General features: G+C 46.0%; 1 protein-coding gene across 1 annotated transcript in view; it reads left to right on the top strand.

Annotated features, from left to right (window-relative positions):
* Nucleotides 1-15,270, top strand: part of LOC144485730 (SCO-spondin-like) — a 118,844-nt gene that overhangs the window by 68,378 nt on the left and 35,196 nt on the right. Inside the window, exons 9-10 of the mRNA XM_078203822.1 lie at nt 4,498-4,593; nt 12,969-13,029. Of these exons, the coding sequence (XP_078059948.1) occupies nt 4,498-4,593; nt 12,969-13,029 (157 nt within the window). The remainder of the gene's footprint in view (nt 1-4,497; nt 4,594-12,968; nt 13,030-15,270) is intronic.

The following is a 15,270-nucleotide window of genomic DNA, read 5'->3' as shown; positions in this document are numbered from 1 at the left end:
TCCTTTTTTAAACAGCGGCGTAACATTAGCCGTTTTCCAATCAACCGGCACTACCCCAGAATGCAACGAGTTTTGATAAATAATCACTAACGCATCCACTATTACCTCTGACATTTCTTTCAATACCCTGGGATGCATTCCATCCGGACCCGGGGACTTGTCCACCTTCAGTCCCATTAGTCTACCCAGCACTGCCTCTCTGGTAACATTAATTGTATTAAGTATTTCTCCTGCTGCCAACCCTCTATCGTTAATATTTGGCAAACTATTTGTGTCCTCCACCGAGAAGACCGACACAAAAAACTTATTTAAAGACTCAGCCATATCCTCATTTCCCGCTATTAACTCCCCCCTCTCATCCTCCAAGGGTCCAACATTCCCTCTAGCCACTCTATTCCTTTTTATATATTTATAAAAACTTTTACTATCATTTTTTATATTAATTGCTCGCCTAGCTTCATAGTCTATCCTTCCTTTCTTTATCGCTTTCTTAGTCTCTCTGTTGTTTCTTAAATTTTTCCCAATCACTTGTTTCTCCACTATTTTTGGCCACTCTGTACGCAGCTGTTTTTATTTTAATACTCTCCTTTATTTCCTTCGTTATCCACGGCTGGTTCTCCCTTTTCTTACAATCCTTGTTTTTTGCTGGAATATATTTTTGCTGAGAACTGAAAAGGATCTCCTTAAAAATCCTCCACTTTTCCTCAGCTATCCTACCTGCCAGCCTGCTCTCCCAGTCTACCTTAGCCAATTCATCCCTCATCCTATCATATTTCCCTCTGTTCAAACAGAGGACACTGGTTTGGGACCAAACTTTCTCCTCTTCCATCTGAATCAGAAATTCGACCATATTGTGGTCACTAGACCCAAGAGGGTCCTTCACAATAAGATCCTTAATTCTACCTACCTTGTTACACAATACCAGATCCAAAATAGCTCGTTCCCTCGTCAGTTCCGTAACATGCTGTTCAAGGAAACTATCCCAACAGCATTCTAAGAACTCTTCCTCCATTCCACCCTTACCGACTTGAGTCTGCCAGTCAATGTGCATGTTGAAGTCCCCCATGATTATTGCCGTTCCGTTTTTACACGCATCCCTTATCTGCTTGTTTATAGCCCTCCCTACCTCAACATTATTATTTGGGGGCCTATATACCACACCTACTAGTGTCTTTCTCCCTCTACTATTCCTCATCTCTATCCATAATGATTCCACGTTTTGTTCCTCAGAGCCTATGTCATCCCTCAGTACTACCCTGATATTATCTCTTATTAATAGCGCGACCCCACCACCTTTTCCTTCCTGTCTATTCTTCCTAAACGCCTGATACCCCTGGATATTCATCTCCCAGTCCTGGTCACCTTTCAGCCACGTTTCTGTAATGGCCACTAGATCGTACCCACTTGTGCTGATTTGCACCATCAACTCATTTACCTTGTTCCGAATGCTTCGTGCATTCAGGCAAAGTGTCCTTATTCCAGCTTTTATCTGGCCCCGCTTTGATGAGTCGCGAACACCCTCTCCCTCTACTCCCTTATCTAAATTACCGCCTTCATTCACTTGCACCCTCTCCTCTACCATTAATTTTGTAATTCCCCTTACCCCTGCATCCTCCCCCCCATCAATTAGTTCCTTGATCCTAGTCAACTCTTCTAGCTCCCCTCCCCCCAACCTATCTAGTTTAAATTCTCCCCAGTAGCCTTAGCCAACCTACCGGCCAGGATATTGGTCCCCCTGTGATTCAAGTTCCACCCGTTTTTTGTATACAGATCACCCCTGCCCCTAAAGAGGTCCCAATGGTCCAGGAACCTGAATCCCTGCCCCCTGCACCAGTCCCTCAGCCACACATTCATCTTCCACCTCACTCCATTCCTGCCCTCACCTTCCCGTGGCACAGGCAGTAATCCTGAGATTACTACCTTTGCTTTCCTTTAGCAAGGCCTTTGACAAGATACCGCATAGTAGGTTGTTGCTTAAGTTTAAATCTCACAGGATCCATGGTGAGGTATCTGAATGGATACAAAATTGGCTTCTGAGAGGGTGGTTGTAGAGGGTTGTTTTTCAAACTGGAGGCCTGTGACCAGCGGTGTGCCTCAGGGGTCAGTGCTGGGTCCACTGTTATTTGTCATTCATATTAATGATTTGGATGAGAATATAGGAGGCATGGTTAGTAAGTTTGCAGATGACACCAAGATTGGTGGCATAGTGGACAGCGAAGAAAGTTATCTCCAATTGCAACGGGATCTTGATCAATTAGGCCAGTGGGCTTGACTATTGGCAGATGGAGTTTAATTTAGACAAATGCAAGGTGATGCATTTTGGTAGATCGAGCCAGGACAAGACTTACTCAGTTAATAGTAGGGCGTTGGGGAGAGTTACAGAACAAAGAGATCTCGGGGGACATGTTCATATTCCTTGAAGGTGGAGTCACAGGTAGACAGAGTGTGAAGAAGGCATTCGGCATGTTTGGTTTCATCGGTCAGAACATTGAATACAGGAGTTGGAACGTCTTGTTGAATTTGTACAAGACATTGGTAAGGCCACACTTGGAATACTGTGTACAGTTCTGGTCACTCTATTATAGAAAGGATATTATTAAACTAGAAAGAGTGCAGAAAAGATTTACTGGGATGCTACCGGGACTTGATGGTTTGAGTTATAAGGAGAGGATGGATAGACTGGGACTTTTTTCTCTGGAGCGTGGAAGGCTGAGGGGTGATTTTATAGAGGTCTATAAAATAATGAGAGACATAGGTCAGCTAGATAGTCAATATCTTTTCCCAAAGATAGTGGAGTCTAAAACTAGAGGGCATAGGTTTAAGGTGAGAGGGGAGAGATACAGAAGGGTCTCGAGGGGCAATTTTTGCACACAGAGGGTGGTGAGTGTCTGGAACAAGCTGCCAGAGGTAGTAGTAGAGGTGGGTACCTTATCAGATCAGCCATGATCTTATTGAATGGCAGAGCAGGCTTGAGGGGCTAGATGGCCTACTCCTGCTCCTATTTCTTATGTTCTTATGTACAATGTTGTCTTTTAAAAAGCATTTAGACAGTTACATGGGTAAGATGTGTCTAGAGGGATGTGGGCCAAATGCGGGCAATTGGGACTTGCTTCAGGGTTTAAAAAAAAAGGCTGGCATGGATAAGTTGGGCTGAAGGGCCTGTTTCCATTCTGTAAACCTCAATGACTTTTACCACAATGTTGTCCAGTATGGAGGGTCTTAGCTATGAGGAGAGATTAGGTAAACTGGGGTTGTTCTCCCTGGAAAGACGGAGGATGAGGGGCGACCTAATAGAGGTGTATAAAATTATGAAGGGCATAGATAGAGCGAACAGTGGGAAGCTTTTTCCCAGGTCGGAGGTGACGATCACAAGGGGTCACGGGTTCAAGATGAGGGGGGCAAGGTTCAACACAGATGTCAGGGGGACGTATTTTACACAGAGGGTGGTGGGGGCCTGGAATGCACTCCCAAGCAAGGTGATTGAGGCGGACACGCTGGGAATAGAGGGATACAAAAGAATGGTCTAGTGGGCACACGAGCGGCGCAGGCTTGGAGGGCCGAAGGGCCTTTTCCTGTGCTGTATTGTTCTTTGACTCATAAGAGCGGCCTTAACCATGATCTCGGGTTCATGTTGTGCTGCATGTAACCCCACCATACTGTTCTGTGAGGGAAAAACCCCCCTGACTGTCCTATTTTGATGCCATGCACATCTTGATTATGGGTGATGGTCTCTTTGCCTGAATTAGTTTGCATTGTGTTTAGCACCATCTCACTCTTTGATTGTAATTATTTCTCTGCCTTAAATTATCAGTTCCTAGGCCATCCCTTCACTTGTTATAGAGCCTGTCCACACTTGAAACACACTGATTATATTTAACTGCTTGCATTTATCTATTAGCACTCATGATCCCTTGTAAAGACTTGTAACTCAGCCGGCCTACACTGCACTACACTCTCTGTACTTATCCGTTGACACTCTTGTTTACCTGTAAGTGTCGGACTAACATCACTCTGCCTATATATTCTGTGCCTGCGCACCTCGCTCCATTTCATCTGATAAAGGAGCAGCGCTCCAAACGCTTGTGATTTCAAATAAACCTGTTAACCTGGTGACCTCTCATCTTGTCCACCCCAGTCCAACACCGGCATCTCCACATCATGGACAAGATGAAGAGAGATAAGAGAAAGATCAGAGAAAGGGTTCTCCAAAGCAGCTGGTTGGATGTTTTGGTTTTAGTAAGAGGGAGTTCATGAGTTCCTCACTGTCATTGTTGGTGATAAGAAAGAGGTTTTTGAAGACTGTCTGACACTGAACCACTCTGTTGACAACCTGTGTGTCCTGTTTAGTGAATGGGAAATGTATAAAGTACGAGGAAATACCAGCTGGTCATTTCAGAATTCCACCTCTGCCCCACCCACTGACCCAGCTGCTTATTAGTTACAGAAACTTGTGCTCAGGACTGTTCGATGATGGAGGATTTTTGCATTGTCTTGCAGCCAGGGTTCGAATGGGAAGATGGTTGTGAGCGATGCCAATGCTTAAATGGGAGGAAGATTTGTTCTACTGGGTGTCCATCACTCAACTGCCAGGAGGTGAGGAATTGTCTTATTTTTATCGCTCAACCCCTGAGGATCTGTCACTTCCAGTTGAAATTTTTCTCCTCCTGCTCCTAATTATCTTTTCATTCGAGCAGCAACTGTGAGCAGAATCGAAGGAAACAAACAGATCAACGTCACACAACACTCCTTCCACAGAACAAGCCCACACACCACAATACAGAGCCATAGGCTGGGATCTTCCAGTCCAGCCAAAGGAAACTCACAGCAGCAAAGGGGAGCCATTGACCTTGGTGGGGCCAGAAGATCCAGCTGGCAGCCAATGGCAAGTTGCCTCTGTCACAGGATAACACTCCAGTGGGAGGCGTTGGGGGGTTAGGGTTAGTGGCACTCTCACCTTTCAATCAGAAGGTTCTGGGTCCCACCCCAAGGTTTGATCATTAAAATCAAGGCTGACATTCCGGTGCGATACTGAGGGAGTGCTGCACTGTTGCCGATGACATCTTTCAGATGAGATCTTAAACCAAGGCCCGCCCCATCTGCCTGCTCAGGTGTCAAATGTCCCATGGCTCTGTTTTGAAAAAAGCAAGGTGCTCTCCCTGATCTCCTACCCAATATTTATCCCTCAATCATTAATTGCTACATTACAACAGTGAATTGCATTTCCAAAGTATGTCATTGGCTGTGATTGAAAGGGAAGGTGCTATGGAAATAGGTTGCAGTGTTGGGGGTGATGGAGGAGTGGACAAGGGTGTCATGGAGAGAATGTCCCTATGGAATGGCAAGGGAAGATATGTTTGCTGGTTCCATCATGCTAGAGTTTACAGAATTGACGGCAGATGCCCCTTAGAAAACAAAGTCTCATGGGGTGGAAAGTGAGGACAAGGAGAATCCTCTCATGGGCCTCAGAGGATTGAGGGCAGACAGAGTACAGGAATGAGACAGAGAATCTGGTTAACTGGTGCAGCGACAATAATCTCTCCCTCAATGTCAGTAAAACGAAGGAGATAGTCATCAACTTCAGGAAACGTAAAGGAGAACATGCCCCTGTCTACATCAACGGGGACGAAGTAGAAAGGGTCGAGAGCTTCAAGTTTTTAGGTGTCCAGATCACCAACAACCTGTCCTGGTCCCCCCCACGCTGACACTATAGTTAAGAAAGCCCTACCAACGCCTCTACTTTCTCAGAAGACTAAGGAAATTTGGCATGTCCATTATGACTCTCACCAATTTTTATAGATGCACCATAGAAAGCATTATTTCCAGATGTATCACAGCTTGGTATTGTTATAATCCAGGTTGGAAACTTCAAGGTGTTTTATAAAGTCAGCCCAGACCAGAAGATTTTGCATTTTGATTTTGGCATTGGTGAGCATAAGATGTTTCACTCCAGGTATGATTCAAGTGACCCACTAGGAAGCTTTTACCAAACAAAGTTTATTTAAGAACAAAGTTCAACTATAATAAGAAAAATCAGCATAACTTTTACCAAATACAAAAAAAGGACAACCGTGATATTGTATATTGTATATTGGGTGTGCAAGTCCACAGATCCTTGAAGGTGACGTCACAGGTGGAGAAGGTAGTGAATAAGGCGTATGGCATGCTTGCCTTTATAGGACAGGGCATAGAGTATAAAAGTTGGGGTCTGATGTTGCAGTTGTATAGAACGTTGGTTCGGCCGCATTTGGAATACTGCGCCCAGTTCTGGTCGCCACACTACCAGAAGGATGTGGAGGCTTTAGAGAGAGTGCAGAGGAGGTTTACCAGGGTGTTGCCTGGTATGGAAGGGCTTAGTTATGAGGAGAGATTGGGTAAACTGGGGTTGTTCTCACTGGAAAGACGGAGGATGAGGGGTGACTTAATAGAGGTGTATAAAATTATGAAAGGCATAGATAGGGTGAACGGTGGGAAGCTTTTTCCCAGATCGGTGGTGACGTTCACGAGGGGTCATAGGTTCAAGGTGAGGGCGGGGAGGCTTAACACGGACATCAGAAGGACGTATTTTACACAGAGGGTGGTGGGGGCCTGGAATGCGCTGCCGGGCAAGGTGGTGGAGGCGGACACACTGGGAACGTTTAAGACTTATCTAGATAGCCACATGAACAGAGTGGGAATGGAGGGATACAAAAGAATGGTCTAGTTTGGACCAGGGAGCGGCACGGGCTTGGAGGGCCGTGCTGTATTGTTCTTTGTAAGCCTCTGTGACTCTATAAGCCTTAACAGCTAAATGCACTGTTCCATCCCAAACACAAAAACACTCTGTTCGAAGCTTTGCACAGAAAGCAAGTATGCATACGTGATGCTGGACCTTGCAGCTTTCCAATATCTGCTACTAGAGTCATAGAGATTTACAGCATGCAAACAGGCCCCTGAGTCAACTTGTCCATGCCGCCCTTCTTTTTAAACACCTAAGCTAGTCCCAATTGCCCCCATTTGGCCCATATCCCTCTGTACCCATCATACCCATGTAACTGTCTAAATGCTTTTTAAAAGACAAAATTGTACCCGCCTCTACTACTACCTCTGGCAGTTTGTTCCAGACACTCACCACCCTCTGTGTGAAAATATTGCCCCTCTGGACATGTTTGTATCTCTCCCCTCTCACCTTAAACCTATGCCCTCTAGTTTTAGATGCCCCGAGGGGAAAAGATATTGACTTTCTAGCTAATCTATGCCCCTCATTATTTTATAGACCTCTATACGATCACCCGTCAGCCTTCTACGCTCCAGAGAAAAAAGTCCCAGTCTATCCAGCCTCTCCTCATAACTCAATCCATTAAGTCCTGGTAGCATCCCAGTAAATCTCTTCTGCACCCTTTCTAGTTTAATAATATCCTTTCTATAATAGGGTGACCGGAACTGTACACAGTATTCCAATTGTGACCTTACCAATGTCTTGTACAACTTCAACAAGGCGTCCCAACTCCTGTATTCAATGTTCTGACCAATGAAACCAAGCATGCCAAATGCCTTCTTCACCACTCTGTCCACCTGTGACTCCACTTTCAAGGAACTATGAACCCGTATGCCTTGATCTCTTTGTTCTGTAACTCTCCCCAACGTCCTACCATTAACTGAGTAAGTCCTGCCCTGATTCAATCTACCAAAATACATCACCTCGCATTTATCTAAACTAAACTCCATCTGCCATTCGTCAGCCCACTGGCCCAATTGATCAAGATCCCGTTGCAATCAGAGATAACCTTCTTCAATGTCCACTGTGCCACCAATCTTGGTGTCATCTGCAAACGTACTAACCACGCCTCCTATATTCTCATCCAAATCATTAATATAAATGACAAATAACAGTGGACCCAGCACTGATCCCTGAGGCACACCGCTGGTCACAGGCCTCCAGTTTGAAAAACAACTCTCGACAATCACCCTCTGGCTTCTGTCATCAAGATGTGGAGATGCCGGCGTTGGACTGGGGTGAACACAGTAAGAGTTTTAACAACACCAGGTTAAAGTCCAACAGGTTTATTTGGTAGCAAATACCATTAGCTTTCGGAGTGCTGCTCTTTCGTCAGATGGAGTGGAAATCTGCTCTTAAACAGGGCACAGACACACAAAATCAAGTTACAGAATACTGATCAGAATGCGAATCCCTACAGCCAACCAGATCTTAAAGATGCAGACAATGTGAGTGGAGGGAGCATTAAGCATAGGTTAAAGAGATGTGTGTTGTCTCCAGACAGGACAGCCCGCAAGTCCAGGAGGCAAGCTGTGGGGGTTACTGATAATGTGACATAAATCCAACATCCCAGTTTAGGCCGTCCTCATGTGTGCGGAACTTGGCTCAGTCTCTGCTCAGCGACTCTACGCTGTTATGTGTCGTGAAGGCCGCCTTGGAGAACGCTTACCCGAAGATCAGAGGCTCAATGCCCGTGACCGCTGAAGTGCTCCCCCACAGGAAGAGAACAGTCTTGCCTGGTGATTGTCGAGCGGTGTTCATTCATCCGTTGTCGTAGCGTCTGCATGGTTTCCCCAATGTACCATTGCAGACACTACGTTATCAGTAAACCCCACAGTTTGCCTCCTGGACTTGCTGGCTGCCCTGTCTGGAGACAATACACATCTCTTTAACTTGTGCTTAATGCTCCCTCCACTCACATTGTCTGTATCTTTAAGATCTGGTTGTAGGGATTCACATTCTAATCAGTATTCTGTAACTTGATTTTGTGTCTCTGTGCCCTGTTTGAGAGCAGATTTCCACTCCATCTGACAAAGGAACAGCGCTCCGAAAGCGAATGGTATTTGCTACCAAATAAACCTGTTGGACTTTAACCTGGTGTTGTTAAAACTCTTATTCTGTCATCAAGCCAGTTTTGTGTCCATTTTACTACCTCACCCTGGATCCCGTGAGATTTAACCTTATGCAACAACCTACCATGAGGTACATTGTCAAAGGCCTTGCTAAAGTCCATGTAGACAACATCAACTGCACTGCCCTCATCTACCTTCTTGGTTACCCCTTCAAAAAACTCAATCAAATTTGTGAGACATGATTTTCTACCCGCAAAGCCATGCTGACAGTCCCTAATCAGTCCTTGCCTTTCTAAATGCCTGTAGATCCTATTTCTCAAAATACCTTCCAACAATTTACCCACCACAGATTTGAGGCTCACCGGCCTGATACCCCTTTGGATGTTGAATTGAAAACGCTGAGGCCTTCCCAATCCTGAAACGTTCTGCACACTTTGAGACACACACAGATACTGCTTTCCTCTGGTATCCAGCTAGCCAGCCACTTATAGCTAAATTTCCAAGACCAGGGAGAGAGAGAAAGACACTGCTTTCAGCCTGCAGTCCAAACAACTTCTGCCAAAATGGAAGTAAAACACTTTGGATTTCTCTTGTGAAAGGGCGGCACGGTAGCACAGTGGTTAGCACTGCTGCTTCACAGCTCCAGGGTCCCGGGTTCGATTCCCGGCTCGGGTCACTGTCTGTGTGGAGTTTGCACATTCTCCTCGTGTCTGCGTGGGTTTCCTCCGGGTGCTCCGGTTTCCTCCCTCAGTCCAAAGATGTGCGGGTTAGGTTGATTGGCCAGGTTAAAAATTGCCCCTTAGAGTCCTGGGATGTGTAGGTTAGAGGGATTAGCGGGTAAATATGTGGGGGTAGGGCCTGGGTGGGATTGTTGACGGTGCAGACTCGATGGGCCGAATGGCCTCCTTCTGCACTGTAGGGTTTCTATGGTTTCTATGAAAGAAGAACTGTCCCAAGGTACCACCCGACCTGCCAATCATGCTCCACCCAACAATTCTAAAAGAGTCATAAAACCCCAGGACACTGCATTAGGCCCAGATTAAAAAGAAACAGGATGCCGATTGTACTTCGTCAGCAACAGCGAGAGGACATCGGCTCAGACAGTCTGGCAACAAAACAAAAGGCAAGGCCTGCTTGAAACACTGCAGAGAAACATGATTAAAATACATTTCTTAAAGGCACAGTGTCATCACAGTGTGGCTCCTGCTCTGCCCAAGACCGCAAGGAACTACAAAAGGGTCGTGAATGTAGCCCAATCCATCACGCAAACCAGCCTCCCATCCATTGACTCTGTCTACATTTCCCGCTGCCTCGGCAAAGCAACCAGCATAATTAAGGACCCCACGCACCCCGGACATTCTCTCTTCCACCTTCTTCCGTCGGGGAAAAGACACAAAAGTCTGAGGTCATGTACCAACTGACTCAAGAACAGCTTCTTCCCTGCTGCTGTCAGACTTTTGAATGGACTTACCTTGTATTAAGTTGATCTGTCTCTACACCCTAGCGATGATTGTAACACTACATTCTGCACTCTCTCCTTTCCTTCTCTATGAATGGTATGCTTTGTCTGTGTAGCGCGCAAGAATCAATACTATTCACTGTATACTAATACGTGTGACAATAATAAATCAAATCAAACCACTGCTGACACTGAGTAAATCCCTACTTTCCCTGCCTGAAACCACACTTTGCCAAAAATGAAAAAAATCCACCCAGAATCTTTGAATATTTTTAAGGCTGAGGTGAACAGCAAGGGGAGGGTGGGAAACAGTGAAACAAAGAACAAAGAACAGTACAGCACAGGACCGGCCCTCCAAGCCTGTGCCACTCCTTGGTCCAACTAGACCATTCGTTTGTATCACTCCATTCCCAGACTGCTCATGTGACTATCCAGGTAAGTCTTAAACGATGCCAGCGTGTCTGCCTCCACCACCCTACTTGGCAGCGCATTCCAGGCCCCCACCACTCTCTGTGTGAAAACGTCCCTCTAATATCTGAGTTATACCTCGCCCCTCTCACCTTGAGCCCGTGACCCCTCGTGATCGTCACCTCCGACCTGGGAAAAAGCATCCCACTGTTCACCCTATCTATACCCTTCATAATTTTGTACACCTCTATTAGGTCTCCCCTCATTCTCCGTCTTTCCAGGGAGAACAAGCCCAGTTTACCCAATCTCTCCTCATAGCTAAGACCCTCCATACCAGGCAACATCCTGGTAAACCTTCTCTGCACTCTCTCTAACGGCTCCACGTCCTTCTGGTAGTGCGGCGACCAGAACTGGACACAGTACTCCAAATGTGGCCTAACCAGCGTTATATACAGCTGCAACATCAGACTCCAGCTTTTATACTCGATACCCTGTCCTATAAAGGCAAGCATACCATATGCCTTCTTCACCACCTTCTCCACCTGTGCTGCCACCTTCAAGGATTTGTGGACTTGCACACCCTATGTCCCTCTGTGTTTCTATACTCTTGATGGCTCTGCCATTTATTGTATAACTCCCCGCTACATTAGTTCTTCCAAAATGCATCACTTCGCATTATCCGGATTAAATTCCATCTGCCATTTCTCCGCCCAATTTTCCAGCCTATCTATATCCTGCTGTATTGTCTGACAATGTTCATCGCTATCCGCAAGTCCAGCCATCTTCGTGTCATCTGCAAACTTGTTGATAACACCAGTTACACTTTCTTCCAAATCATTTATATATATCACAAATAGCAGAGGTCCCAGTACAGAGCCCTGCGGAACACCACTGGTCACAGACCTCCAGCCGGAAAAAGACCCTTCGACTGCTACCCTCTGTCTCCTGTGGCCAAGCCAGTTTTCTACCATCTAGCCACCTTTCCTTGTATCCCATGAGCCTTAACCTTCTTAACCAACCTGCCATGAGGGACTTTGTCAAATGCCTAACTGAAATCCATATAGACGACATCCAAGGCCCTTCCTTCGTCAACTGTTTTTGTCACTTCTTCGAAAAACTCCACCAAATTTGTAAGGCACGACCTCCCTCTTACAAAACATTGCTGTCTGTCACTAATGTGATTGTTCCGTTCTAAATGCGTATACATCCTGTCTCTAAGAATCCTCTCCAACAACTTCCCTGCCACAGACGTCAAGCTCACTGACCTATAATTTCCCGGGTTATCCCTGCTCCCCTTCTTAAATAACGGTACCACATTCGCTATCCTCCAATCCTCAAGAACCTCACCTGTGTCCAATGAAGAGACAAAGATTTCCGTCAGAGGCCCAGCAATTTCATCTCTCGTCTCCCTCAGCAGTCTAGGATAGATGCCATAGAAACATAGAAACTAGAAGCAGGAGGAGGCCATTTGGCCCTTCCAGCCTGCTCCGCCATTCATCTTGATCATGGCTGATCATCAAATTCAATATCCTGATCCCCCCTTTCCCCCATATCCCTTCATTCCTTTAGGAGCAGGTGGGGTGAAAGTTGGGAGGGGGAGGGGCGGAGAGGGGCTGGGGTGAAGGTGGGGAGGGGTGAAAGTGGAGAGGGGGTGGGGATGGGGAGGAGGAGGGGGGGAGGGGGTGGGGTGAAAGTGGGGAGGGGGAGGGGGTGGGATGAAGGTGCGGTGGGGGAGGGGGGTTCCGATAGTTTATTGGGATTATTGGGTTATTGAGATGACTATCAGATCAGTCATGTTCTTGTTAACTGCACAGTGTCCAGTCCTTTTGAATATCTCCCTTTCTAGGTTTCTAACCTGTGACGTTTCTCTCCCGGTGGGTCATTCTTCCATTCGCTTCACGTCACGTCTTTGATTCCAGTTTCTCCCCATTGAAATTGACTCCAGTTCTCAGCCAGGCGTGTCTGATGAGGAATTATGGGAGTTTATGTTAATTACAATGTTCCTAAATTGTCATGTGACTCGAAGGATGGATGAGCTAAAAATTCTCTTGTTACCCAGGAAAAACAAGAGGCTCCTGTGTCCCTGGAATCTGTCTGTATCACTGTCTCCTCGCTGTGGGAATACCTGAGGCAAAGCAGGAAAGCATGAGGCAATGGCATGACATTCAGGTTGTTGCAGTGAGGAACCACATGATGGGCCGAATAACCAGCCACCTATGAATCTGTATAATGTATTTTGAAGGATTTAATATCATTTATGTTTCATCAATTGCAGGGTTATGTAAAAGTTGAGGATCTTGGGAAATGTTGTCCTGTCTGCAGGAAGCAAGTTACTGGTAAGCAAATGTTCTGGTTATCCCTGGTTAAACTGTGCATTCAATATATCTCCTCCAGTCTCTTTTTCTTGTGTCTGCCTCGCACCATCTTGCATGTTTTCAAACACGCTCTCTCTGTCTCATCCTCAATGATTCAAACATCGGAATTAGGAGCAGAATTCGACAAATTCAATCCTTCCAGCCTGCTTCGCCATTCAATCAGATCATGGCTGATCTCTCCCTGGTCTCAAATCCACCTCCCGACCTGTTCCCCATATCCCTTTATCCCATTTTGTATCAGAAATATATCCATCTCCTTCTTGAAACCATTCAATGATTCAGACTCCACTGAGCTATGAGGCAGCGAGTTCCACAAATTCACCCCCCTCTGCGAGAAATATTTACTTCTCATCTCAGTTTAAATTTACCACCTCTCAACTTGTACCCATGGCCTCTTGTGTCTCTGTGTGTGTACTCTGCTTTATATGGGAACCTTGGATAACGAGAGATATTGTGAGCCTAGTCAAAGAGAAAAAGGAAGCACTTGTCAAAGCTAGGAGGCTGGGAACACACGAAGCAAGTGCGGAATACAAGGAAAGTAGAAAGAAACTTAAGCAACGAGTAAGAAGAGCTAAATGGGGTCATGAAAAAGCATTGGCCAGCAGGATTAAGGAAAGTCCCAAGGCTTTTTACACATATATAAAGAGCAAGAGGGTAGCCAGGGAGAGGGTTGGCCCACTCAAGGACAGGGGAGGGAATCTATGTGTGGAGCCAGAGGAAATGGACGAGGTTTTAAATGAGTACTTTGTGTCAGTATTCACCAAAGAGAAGGACTTGGTGGATGATGAGTCTGGGAAAGGATGTGTAGATAGTTTGAGTCATGTTGAGATCAAAATAGAGGGGGTATTGGGATTCTTAAGAAACATTAAGGTAGACAAGTCCCCAGGGCCTGATGGGATATACCCCAGAATACTGAGAGAGGTAAGGGAGGAAATTGCTGTGGCCTTGAGAGAAATCTTTGTCTCCTCACTGGCTACCGGGGAGGTCCCAGAGGATTGGAGAATAGCCAATGTTGTTCTTTTGTTTCAGAAGGGTAGCAAGAACAATCCAGGTAATTACAGACTGGTGAGCCTTATATCAGTAGTAGGGAAATTATTGGAGAGGATTCTTCGAGACAGGATTTATTCCCACTTGGAAATAAGTGGACGTATTAGTGAGAGACAACATGGTTTTGTGAAGGGGAGGTCGTGTCTCACGAACTTGATCGAGTTTTTCAAGGAAGTGACGAAGATGATTCATGAGGGTAGGGCAGTGGATGTTGTCTACATGGACTTCAGTAAGGCCTTTGACAAGGTTCCTCATGGCAGACTGGTGCAGAAGGTGAAGTTGGATGGGATCAGTGGTGAGCTGGTAAGGTGGATACAAAACTGGCTCGGTCAAAGAAGACAGAGGGTAGCAGTGGAAGGGTGCATTTCTGAATGGAGGGCTGTGACAAGTGGTGTTCCTCAGGGATCAGTGCTGGGACCTTTGTTGTTTGTAATATATGTAAATGATTTGGAGGAAAATATAACTGGATTGATTAGTAAGTTTGTGGACGACACAAAGGTTGGTCGATTTGCGGATAAGCGATGAGGACCATCAGAGGATACAGCAGGATGTAGATCAGTTGGAGACTTGGGCGGAGAGATGGCAGATGGAGTTTAATCTGGACAAATGTGAGGTAATGCATTTTGGAAGGTCTAATACAGATACGAAATATACAGTAGATGGCAGAACCCTTCGGAGTATTGATAGGCAAAGGGATCTGGGTGTACAGGTACACAGGTCACTGAAAGTGGCAATGCAGGTGGAGAAGGTAGTCAAGAAGGCATACGGCATGCTTGCCTTCATCAGCCGGGGTATTGAGTTCGAAAATTGGCAAGTCATGTTGCAGCTTTATAGAACCTTAGTTAGGTCGCACTTGGAATATAGTGTTCAATTCTGGTCGCCACACTACCAGAAGGATGTGGAGGCTTTGGAGAGGGTACAGAAAAGATTGACCAAGATGTTGCCTGGTATGGAGGGCATTATCTATGAGGAGAGGTTGGAGAAACTTGGTTTGTTCTCACTGGAGCGACGGAGGTTGAGGGGAGACCTGATAGAAGTCTACAAGATTATGAGAGGCATGGACAGAGTGGATAGTCAGAAGCTTTTCCCCAGGGTGGAAGAGTCAATTACTTGGGGGCATAGGTTTAAGGTGCGAGGGGCAAGTTTTAAAAGAGA

Source organism: Mustelus asterias, unplaced genomic scaffold (assembly GCF_964213995.1).
Source record: "Mustelus asterias unplaced genomic scaffold, sMusAst1.hap1.1 HAP1_SCAFFOLD_212, whole genome shotgun sequence".
In the NCBI taxonomy this organism is placed as follows: domain Eukaryota; kingdom Metazoa; phylum Chordata; class Chondrichthyes; order Carcharhiniformes; family Triakidae; genus Mustelus; species Mustelus asterias.
This window is presented reverse-complemented; position numbering and strand designations above follow the sequence as displayed.